We start from the raw sequence: 11553 nt of genomic DNA, 5'->3' as shown, positions 1-11553 counted from the left end.
GAAACATGAAAAGATCAAGAAGTTAAAGGCATTCACACAAAGTTTAAAAAAAAAAAAAAAGCTAACAATCCTCAGGTGACAGAACATTCTGTCTCACCCCCCTCGCTGGATGAATGAGAAGATGAGTCCACACATTCTCAAACCACTGAGTCGATATCACATAACCCTCCTATTGTTCACACACATTCCCTCTCTTAACCTCGGGGGGGCTTTAGTTGAATAATGTGCTACAGTGGGACAAAGGTGTGTTTATGAAATGGCACATTCCTGAGTTCATGGACTCTGGCTCATCACAGAAGATATTCTTTTCCTTTCTTGGCAGATATTTGAGAGTGTTTGGCACTTCGGGGCATCTGGAAAACCATTGTCTAAGCGCACGGTGCCTTGTGAGCTGTTACGTCCTCCCTGAACTTTTCCATTTTCTTCCCTGTGTTTCAAAACCAGGATGTGATGTCACGGCAGCAGCAGCAGTAGGCCCTGCCCCTCTTCACCTGAAGAGAGGGAGGAGCCGCACACAGAGCTATAGACAAGGGGCAAAAACAAGGAAGAGCTCACAAGCGAGCAGGTCAGTGTGTGTGTGTGTTCACTTCACCAGATTGTGTCTTGGAGACGAGTAAAAAAGGAGTTTACCCTACTGGTGGGTTTCTAAACATGGATATGGATGTCCCGGATTCTCCACATGGGAATATGGGGCTGTTGAGGACCTTTGATTCCACTGAGTTTGGCAGCTGGGAGAAAATAGGCTCAGGTGGATTTGGACAAGTATACAAGGTCCGGCACGTACAGTGGAAAACATGGCTGGCTATCAAGTGCCCTCCCTGCCTTCATGTGGATGACAAGTAAGTACCAGCTGTTTATTACATGTGTTATCTTGATACTGGTGTTGATGTAAAGGGCTGTAAAAGACATTCCACATGCTCCTCTGTGGCATAGTTCAGACATTTCTTTACTGATGTAGATGATCCTTTAAAGTACAAATATGTCTTTACGGGTGTTCCTGTCTCTCTCTTTTTAACCATTTTTACGAGTTTATTGGCAAATAGCAGACAGACAGAGGTTCAGATTATGAGAAAGTGAACACTAAGTAAAGAGTGACTCACTCCGTGCCAGTCTGGGCACACAGTGTGGCTGCGAAGGTGACTCCGCCACAAACTGGAGACCGCATTTAGATATTTCAACATCGCTGAGTTGTGTTGCAGGCAGTGCAGACATGCTGATTCATCCCCGGAGCAAGCATAAGTCCACATTGCTCAGGGCCACAGCTGTTTGCTTATTCCAACTAGACCCAAACATGGAAGGATCCCAGCTGATGTCCCCAACATACACTCGTGTTATCAGTGACCCCAGGGAGGGGCCGATTTAAATGAAAGTACAGTTCAATAAGAGTAGCAAGCTTTCCACCGGGCATGTTTTCCATAATTAGGAGGCTCACTTTAGCTCTGGATGGTTTTCAAAAAAGAAAAGACAACTTGTTTTTTGTGTATTTTCTTGGGATGTGTGTGTGTGTCTGTGCTACGTTCCCGTGAAAGTGACTGCTGTCAAGTTCTACTCAAGTCATTACTGAAGTTGTCTCATCAAGCAGCGCAGCGATCCACCGATCAGCTGTCTCAACCGGCTTCATCAGACACTTTATACATCTTATCTAGTAAAATAATGTTTAATAAAAAAAAATAAATAAATAAAAAAAAGTGACATATAAGTTATTATCCATCACTGAAGTTAAGTCCTGACGTATCAATCCATCCGGTCCGTGTCACCAAAATATTTAAATCAGGAACTTTGAGGACTGACATCCCCAAACTTGTGTTGCAACTTAAAGCATCCGCTGAACCTGAACCAAAGATGTTATCGCCTGCAAACATCTCTAAGGTACATAAACAGTCATTTGACTGCAGGCTTCGGTGACCCATGCATAACATCCACCAAATGGGACTCAAAGGCACCTTTGTCTGCTTGTGTCGCTGGCTGCCGCTGTGTGGCACAGACAATATAAGAAGCCGCAAAACCGGTCTTGCCATGCCTCTCCGTTAAAGCAGAGGCATTGTTTGGTTCTGAGGAGCTGCCGGGGAGCACTCTGGATTAGATGAAGGACTTAGCAAACAAGTGCTTGCCCATTCTCCAGTGTCATGTCTGATTATTCCTGCCTGGTGGATATGGGGACTTGCGCCTCCTTAACTTGTACTCACTATAAAGGACAATTATACCCAGGCTTCCTCCTATTGACTCCTTTAGTAATCGGATACACTCTGCCTATAATAGATTCAGGAATTGCAGGAGTATCTTATGTGCATCTGATTTCATTTCATTAATGGTAGAAAAACAGAATCCCCACTTCATTCTGCCTTTGAAGTGCATTCCTATGAAAACAGTCATGAGTGCTGATTTATCTTTCTGCCAAATGCCCCCATTAAGACTTTCATTTTGAAACCAACCTTGTCTTTCGATATGCGCACTGAGGTCATGAGTGACCTGCACGGTTGTGTTTGAGGTATGTCAGCGGGGCCAGCCGACTGATAAAGGTCGTTCAGCGGTTGAGCAACAGAAGACCTGTGTTTAATCCTCCTGCGCTCTCTTGATGCGTTCCAGGGTGGGCTGGAATGTCCTCGAGGCTTTAACCAAACCACTGGGCACTTAAGAGCACGATCCACATACTCACGACGGACACGTGTAAAATAATTACAGATGTCTGTGGAGGTCACGCCTAAAAACCCCAAGGTTACTGCTGTTAAATGTTTTGCATAGCTAAGATCTCAGTAAGGATGATGTGCAACTTGCTGGTACGTGGGTTAGGACAGAAGTTACTCCAAATATTGCACAGCATGACCTCAGAATCATTAGGTTAATGTTTTATGAGGGGGCAGGTTCGATGAATAACTATGCGCAAAGAACTGTGGGAGCATGGTTTAAAAACAAAGATGACCCAACACCTAAACATTAATGTCAGTAACATTAATGCAGAAAACACCTGACTCACCAGAGATGGCAAAATGCAATGCATGTAATGTCAACGTGATGAAAGTAATGAATCTTTTCCCTAACACAGGGATCGTTCGGAGCTCCTCGAGGAGGCTAAGAAGATGGAGGCGGCCAAGTTCCGGTATGTCCTGCCTGTGTACGGGATCTGCGATGACCCCCAGGGCCTGGTCATGGAGTACATGGAGACCGGCTCCCTGGAGACCCTGCTGGCCACCGAGCCGCTGCCATGGGAGCTCCGCTTCCGCATCATCCACGAGACTGCAGTAGGAATGAACTTCCTGCACTGCATGAATCCACCACTGCTCCACCTGGACCTGAAGCCAGCCAACATCCTGCTGGACGCCCACTACCATGTCAAGGTAAAGAGCACACATATCTTAGCACACATCTTTTATTATATATGGCTGGAATAATTTGTGCACTCTTAGAGTATACTTATAGAAATGCGAAGATTTAATGTTTTGTTGCTGGTAGAAAGATTTCACATTAAGTCAAACCACTGCCCTAGGTGTTTCAAACCTGTTAAAAGTCATAGTTATAGGTTTTTTGAAAGGTGTTCATCCATGAGGTGCTTTGCTGTTCCCCCGTACTTGCTCTGGGCAGACAGGTGTCTCTCAGCCTCGGTCCAATCTCTAAATAGCTCAACCGTACTGAGGGCAGTGGGTGGGAACCGTCTTTTTTAGAGTTTAATACCTGGATGTAAACAGCTCACCTGGGCTTGTCCCAACAGGACTGACTTAGCTCCTATTAAATCTTCCTCTGTGAGTATGTGTGTGTGGGTAGGTGTGTGCTCCTCCTCTCCTACAGGCTGGGACATGGCTGGGTTGCCCTCATCATACCACTGAGTGCATAATAAGAGCTTAGCTGCTTGTCACACTCAGCGGGCTAAGTTAGTCATCATGCAGCGGCGCTTCATGAGAAAGACATCGGCTTGCACTGTTTGAGGGTCTTATCTGATCTCTTTGTGTTTCAGATATCTGATTTCGGCCTGGCCCGGTGGAACGGCCTGTCACGGGCCGATGACATGAGCAGAGATGGCTTCTGCGGCACCATTGCTTACCTGCCACCCGAGAGCATCATAGAAAAGGACAGGGTGTCGGACACCAAGCATGATGTTTACAGGTAGGTTTAGCACTCTGCATGCAAGCTTTTTGTGCGCATGTGGGGTTTTGTTTGCTGTTGAATGACTTGTATGTTCAGTTAATCTCTGACTCACACTGTGATTAATATAGCTGGGAGATGGATTTGTTATGATAGAATGGGAATTGAATGCAGCAAATGCAAAGACCACTACATTTGAGCCAATAATAATGCACAGGTGTATACTGCGAAGGTTATGCTTGAGACTGAGGACAAGTGCTGCTTTTGTGACAGAAGGATAGTGCTGAATGTTTTCCGTGAACCTTTCAATCTAATGTTGATTTATTTTTTTTCCAGCTTCTCCATCGTGATCTGGGGGATTCTCACACAGAAGAAACCATACCAAGGTAAGGATCAATGCAGGATCAGTACATAATGGCAGTGGAGCTTCCCTTTTTGTGAAGGAAAAAGGTTATGGAGGCTCAAGATAAAGATATTAACGGTCATGGTTGTTGTAGGTCTGGACTAGAGGTCAATAACAAGCTTTGACTATTTAGTGATTAGATAATATCGTCATATCCCGTTTTACAATTTTACTTCAAGCAGTTCTCCAACGTCCAATAGTTCCTCTGAGAGGCTGTACGATGCTGCTGTGACCAAAAAAATGGTGTTTAGCAGAGGAACATAGTTGTAATGTTAGTATGCTAACTTTTGCTAATTAGCGGGAATGTGAAGTAAAGCTGAGGCTAATTGGGAATAGCTGTAGCTTTTCAGCAATGCGGTTTTGAACCAAGGTACTGGACAAACTAAAACACTGACTTGAGGATGGTGGAAAGTCAAGGATGCACCAAAGTCAGTACAGGTCATCACGAAGAGGACATGATTACTTACTTACTTACTTAATCCTCTTCGTTCCTGGTGGAACATAAGGCTGCCACTATCTGCTTCCATTTGATCTTATCTTGTGCAGCATGCTTTGCTTCACCCCACGCTGTCAATGTTGAATTTCTAGCACCACATTGCGAGAGTTTGTCCTTTGGTACAGGCCTTAATTGGAGATATTTTTAGCCAAAAGATGTGACATATCTTCCGGAGACACCCATTGTGGAAAGCGTTTATCTTACTCATTTCGCTCTCAAGCACTCGCCAGCATTCCTAGCCAAATAGCAGGACTGACTTGACATTGCTGTCATACAGCTGGATCTTGTTTTTGAGGGTGTATTGGTTGGATTTCCAGATGGTCTGAAGGCTTGATTGTGTGCACCAAATTTCACGGCAATCAAGCTGATAGTTGTATTGGTTGTATTGTTGTATTTCACTCAAAATTGCCAATGTTAAGCTGTCGGTGCTGCTTCAGGAAAGGTCATAGGTGAGTCGGCGGGATTTACTTTATTTAATTTACTTGATATTTCTGAATTTTTACTTTACTTTCCTTATCCCTCTTTACTTATCATCTATTTTTAAGTTTGCTAGTAGGAAGAAGCTTTTTTTTTTCATTTCCAGTAAACACAAGTTCAATACACAGGTTACACCTTTGAAGGTGTGTGTACAAGTTTGCCTGTATGTGTACAGGAGCTGTTGTGTAAGTGTTTACTTGATGAATTCCAAACCAGACAGGTGGACAGGGCCAGACTGGCATGCGGAGTGTTTTTTTTTCCCAGGCGTATCATGTAACAGCTCACTTTTGAAGACCAGTGTACAGAGAGGGAAATAGGGTTGCCACTGGCACCGCCCATGTTGATCCAGACATAATTAAAAAGTGAGAAATGACCTGGTTACCATCCCTTTCCATATTCTGACTTCACCTGCGAAGGGTATTATGGCTACAATGGGAGTTAAAGTAGCTGTGATTAGCGCCTCTACCTGTTTGTTCTGAATCATTGACTTGGCTGATCCCACTCTCAGATATAAAGAGCCCACACCAGGAACTCTGAGAGGCTGTCCCTCTTTGCTCCCATGGGAAACAACAGCACACATTCCCCTATCTAAGCACACAGGAAGATGCTGATAAAGCTATGCATAACTGACTGTCTATATGGGCAGTGGCGCCTTACACCACCTTAGGTTATGTTGTCATACAATATTTTGCAACATGTGACTTATGGATACAAGGCAGGCGTTTTGTATATATCTTCAAACCACGCAGTATGTCCTCATCAGAAAAGGCGTCAGAGCTTGATCCATGTGCCACACGAATATGAAACAACACCTTTTTTTTTTTTTTTAATGAAGTGGAGCTGATTTGTGAATAAACTGAAGTACTCCTTTGTTTTCCTTCCTTTCAGGAGAGAACAATATATTGCAGATCATGGTGAAGGTGGTGAAAGGGGTGCGTCCAGACATGGGAGCAGTGCCACGATGTCGACCTTCAGCCTGCACGGGTTTCCTGAGCCTCATGCAGCGTTGCTGGGCCACAAACCCTGCAGCCAGACCCAGCTTCCAAGGTAACTGTGCCTCTCTACCTTGTGACAAATGTCAAGCTTCTATCCTGATCCAAGAAAATGAACACGGAACAAAAGCTGTCTCATAATTATAAGCCCCCCCCCCCTTTTTTTTCTTCCCTTTTGGCTGAGTTAAACACACTGCTGCACTAGTCTTCTTCTCCTTTGTGTTCCTCGTGTTCCCTGCTATTATTGAAACCTGACCCAGAGCTGTTTCTCTTGCAGAAATCACATCTGAAGCTGAGGAGCTCTGCTCTAAACCTCAAGAGGAGCCCAAGACGCCAACCTTATCAACGTCAGACCCAGAGCCCATGTCCCCTAATGGACTCACTAATAATCAGGTATGGACATGACAGCAGCACATTTACTGCTTTTTGGAAGCTTTTGCCTTCTCTGGAAGATGCAGCCATGTATTTTGTTTTGAAAACCTTTTGACCGTAGTGGATCTTTTGAGCTTTTGTTTAAAATTTGAATAGAGCTATTAAAGTAGTAATTCCCCGCGCATATGTTTTTACACGGTGTCACTTTTTTTCCCCTCTTATCTTCATCTCTTCTTTATAGTGTGACTGACAAGCCTTTTTCATTAATGTATAACTACACACTCAGACGGGCTTATCTTTAAAGTGTTTCAGACGTGAATATGTCTTCGTAAGTCATAAGTTTAATCCCAAACAACCATTACGTCACAAAAGAGGAATGTTGACTGATGAGTTTGCTTAACCTGAATGCTGCATTGTCACTTCCGTGGTGTTCGCTGTTGCGTACGTGACTAGATACATCCTGCTCATGGGAAGTGACAGCTGTTACTCAGAGATATCTGTCTGTACGGGCATTAGATAAGCTGATTTCCAAATGTGTTCAAGTGCTTTTTAACCAACGATTCCAGTCAGTAGCCAGTAGCCATTGTATTGTAAGTGGGTCTAGATAAGAGCTCTAGCTACACACCTGAGTGTAAATATAGTGGAATGTACAGAATGTCAAAGAACAATTTATTCAAATACTCACTTATTTGACTGTTTCCTCTGCAGGTTAATGAAAACAAGCCAGTGCGTCCAAAGTCGGCCATGTTGCCAGAAAAAGATTACAGCCTGTCAGAGCTGCTGAGCCAGGTGGATTCTGGGATTTCTAGGAGCTTTGATCGAGTGAAGGAGGATAGCTGCCACAGCAAAGAGAACACTTGCAAGAGACTGTCTGGCATCTCCTCTGCAGATTCAGCCTTCTCCTCACAAGACTCCATCACGCTGTCTTTTGAGAAAGAAAGTACATATGGTAAGTAGTATGGCAAATATTTGTGTAAACCTAAAAGTACCTTAAGGTCATAAATGCATGAACAGGAACAGAGTAAAGGTGTAAGTTTACTGCTTTAGGTTGGGATTTTTGCTTAACATCTTTTTTTTTTTCTTCATCACTGTTCAGATTCTGCTGAGGTCCAGAAGCGAAAGCTGTGCGAAGCCATCAGGATCAAAGATACTGCCAAGCTGATGAAGATCCTGCAACCTCAAGATGTTGACCTTCTCCTCGACGGAGGAGGCAGTTTGCTCCACCACGCCATCACCATGGGTAATGAGGAAGCCGTCAAGTTCCTCCTCCTGAACAATGCCAATCCGAACTTCGCAAACACCCGTGGCTCCACACCTCTCCATCTGGCCACAGAGAAGCACCTGAAGCCACTGGCAGAACTCCTGCTGGGTCGGCGCAGCACCAACGTGAATGCCAAAGATGAGGATCAATACACAGCCTTGCACTGGGCTGCCCAGAACGGGGACGAGGCCATCACACGCCTGCTGCTAGACCGAGGGGCGGCGATTAATGAGATCGATGGCCAGGGACGCACGCCGGCCCACGTGGCCTGCCAGCATGGCCAGGAGAACGTAATCCGGGTGCTGCTGAGCCGTGGTGCTGATGTTCGCATCAAGGGCAAAGACAACTGGACTGCTCTCCACTTCGCTGCCTGGCAAGGGCATCTGGGTATTGTCAAGCTGCTGGTCAAGCAGGCTGGCGCTGATGTGGACGGCCAAACGACAGATGGCCGCACACCGCTGCATCTGGCATCCCAGAGGGGGCAGTATCGAGTGGCACGGATCCTGATTGAGCTCGGAGCAGATGTCCACAAGTCGTCGGCTGTATTAAACACAGCACTACATGTGGCGGCGGAAACGGGACACACCAGCACCTCTCGCCTTTTGATCAAACACCATGCCGATATCCACGCTCAGAACGTACATTCACTCACTCCTCTCCACTTAGCCTCCCAGCGAGGCCACCTCGCCACAGTCAAGATGCTGATAGAAGAGGGGGCAGACCCCTATAGAACCAACCAGTCCCTACGCACCCCCTGCCACCTGGCAGCAGAGAGTGGACACTGTGAAGTCCTCAAAGAGCTGCTCCTTCACTGTCCAGATGGTGGAACGCTGTTAGACGAGCAGGGCCTTAGCCCATTACACCTGGCAGTGCAAGGTGGATACACAAACGTTATTACTATGCTGCTGCCTCAAGACTGCAAAGACTTAGTTACAGAGAGCTCAGTGCCATCAGTGGCCGAAGAGCCCACAACACCAGAGGCTGCACCGCGCAAGAGGAAAGTTGTGATTCTCAAGCTGGCAGAGCACACCACAGTCTGCCCACAGTCCACAAGCTCACTTTGTGACTCAGGTCCATGCTAACATTAGCAAAGAGACACGGTCAAAAGTGTACAGAACTGTCTTCCGTGTATTTTTTTCTACTTTTCTGCTGCCTCGGAGTTGGGTAGGGACATTTTTTTGGGACTTAGAAGCCCTTTGAGCACTGGAGGTATTGCCTAATGGTCAGAATAGCTATGATGTAAATATGTACACTGTAAATAGAATATAAATACTGCCTTGTATTTGAAGTTAGACTTTTTACTTTTTTTACTTAACAAGCATATTTTTTACTTAACAAGCACATGACATGTATTAAAACTGTAATTAGGAAACCTCCTTGAGGAACCTTTTACTATACCACACTGCAGCTGGTATGCCTGTGAGTTATACTGAGTAGACCATGAACTCTGGTCACAAGCCTTATTACATAAATGCTGTAGATCATCAGAGCCATTGCATTCAAGAAACTTTCAGTGTTCTGTATTTGTTACATATGCTGCATCATCGATTAAAACATTTTAAACCTCTGCTTTTGTTTGACCTTGTTGCCTTTCAATCAAATTTCCAGTTTTGGGGCTCATGAATATTTAATTGGCTGAAATTATTTTCTTATTTCAATTTTCCAAGCAAGGAGAAGATGAAAGAAGATATTGCTCGTGTAATTTTTATAACTTTATTCCAAAGTTTATGTACATTTTGCAGAATAAGCACACATAAGTGAGATGTTGTAAGAACAAGCCTCATACATGCAGTTAAACCCCTTTCTATGACAAACATAACACTTTTAATTTACAGAATTTCAAGGTGTTAAGAAAATTCACAACTGCAATTCCATGCCGACAATATATTTCCTACAAAGTCAACACCACTGACAGCATACTGATTAAGTTCTTGTTTTAATTTAATCTAATACGGTCACTGAAATGGGAACAAACTCTCTGATAGTATCAACTCTCAATCTACTCACCGCAAAATATTGCGTAAGTTAACAGAATCTATGCACTCTTCTGCTTTTAAAGTGAAGTAGAGTATTTCACTTTTTTTTCTTTAAAGCTTTGAACACCTCGTGTTACTGCAGGTTTGCTGGAGACAGGATCTTGTCCCGAGCCTGTGCGTCTCCAAGAGAGTTAGCCACTGTTCCACCTCCACGTGCGAATGAGTGATTGGCCTCGGTGTCGAGTAGAGTTTGCATGTCTGCATCTGCAGCCTCATCTGGAGTGTTATTATTTTTATGCCTCTACTACTATGTTCAGGTTGGCACAGACCATGGGAACTACCCCTGAGGGGGATCACAGGCTGTAAGATGATGGATGAGTGAGAAGGGGCGCTGGTGTACTACCTGCAATTCCAGCCTGTTGGCTAATACTTCAGACCACTTTAACTTTTCATCACTCACAAAAACCAACATGCCATCCCTGACGCCTCAAGGGCTCGGCTTTTCGTAACCCGAGAAACTCTGTGCGGGTGGCTGGTGGTTGTAATTGTCCTGTTTTTATAGCTTGTGTTTGCGGAGACCCAGAAAATGACTGCGTGAAACGTGTGTAATCTGAGGCCTCTGTTTTGTGTACATAGCACTCTATCCTGCCAGTTGCCTGGTGATCTGTCTCAGCTCCAGCTATGGGGAAGATAATGCGCTCTTGTTTCCCAATCTCAGCTTCCATCTCCTGTCAAGGCGGCGGTTGTGTCTGTTAAAATAACTGACAGTTCAGGGCCACAGTTCTGCCTTTCTGCGTAATTTAAAGCACATTCAGTCACCACAAAAATGAACGTTTTCACAAGAAATAAAAAGCCACAACATTAAAACAACTGACAGGAGAAGTAAATAACATTGACCATCTTGTTCTGCTGGGAAACTTTTGGACCTGGCATTTGTATGGATGTTACTTAGACATGTACCACTCACCTAGACCAGATCAGGCACCCCCACCCCATAGCAATGACACTCCTTGATGGCAGCAGCCATCCCCAGCAGGATGCAGCCTGACACAGACAGAAGCGGTTTAGGTACAACTCTAAAAACCTTAAAAACAGCACAAGGAGTTGACCTGGCCTCCACTTGTCTATTTCTGCGTTTACATATTTTAATTTTACTGTGAAATACATCAGTATCAACTTATTACATTTATAAGTGTTAACTAGATTTCCTTGGTCTGTCTTGATGGATGTATACTACTGTTTAAGTTTAACCATATACATTCCTGAGTCATTTCCTTTTCATTTCCACTGTTCTGCTCATTTGTTTTCAGTTAAAGTCTGTTCTGTCGCCTCAAAGCTCGATGAATGGTGGATGAAGTCAGTCCCAACCCTTATATTAGTCATATTGCCTTGGGTGAAGGAAACCATCTTGGGCCTACCAAGGCAGCAGTCCAACGGGTGCTCCGAATAAGGCTATGGATTGTTTGTTTATTGACAGGGCATGGTGCAGCCTGTTGTCC

At 44.6% G+C, this 11553-nt stretch overlaps 1 protein-coding gene across 1 annotated transcript; it reads left to right on the top strand.

Annotated features, from left to right (window-relative positions):
* Positions 1 to 542: 542 nt before the first annotated feature.
* Positions 543 to 11209, top strand: ripk4 (receptor-interacting serine-threonine kinase 4). The gene is made up of 8 exons (XM_084564598.1): positions 543 to 839; positions 3044 to 3335; positions 3950 to 4098; positions 4414 to 4463; positions 6342 to 6500; positions 6723 to 6838; positions 7526 to 7766; positions 7914 to 11209. The coding sequence occupies exons 1-8, from the start codon at positions 652 to 654 to the stop codon at positions 9158 to 9160; spliced, it is 2442 nt and encodes an 813-aa protein (XP_084420724.1). The 5' UTR covers positions 543 to 651; the 3' UTR covers positions 9161 to 11209.
* The last annotated feature ends 344 nt before the right edge of the window (positions 11210 to 11553 follow it).

Source organism: Chelon labrosus, assembly GCF_963514085.1.
Source record: "Chelon labrosus genome assembly, chromosome: 17".
NCBI classification, from domain to species: Eukaryota; Metazoa; Chordata; class Actinopteri; order Mugiliformes; family Mugilidae; genus Chelon; species Chelon labrosus.
Note: the sequence above shows the minus strand (reverse complement) of the source record. Positions and strands in the feature narration are given on the sequence as shown.

Bases quoted from the DNA above. Each gene is read 5' to 3' on its own strand.
- ripk4 (XM_084564598.1), top strand. From the start codon at position 652: ATGGATATGGATGTCCCGGATTCTCCACATGGGAATATGGGGCTGTTG. The intron at 840-3,043 runs GTAAGTACCAGC...TCCCTAACACAG, and splicing joins TGCCTTCATGTGGATGACAA to GGATCGTTCGGAGCTCCTCG. The intron at 3,336-3,949 runs GTAAAGAGCACA...TTTGTGTTTCAG, and splicing joins ACGCCCACTACCATGTCAAG to ATATCTGATTTCGGCCTGGC.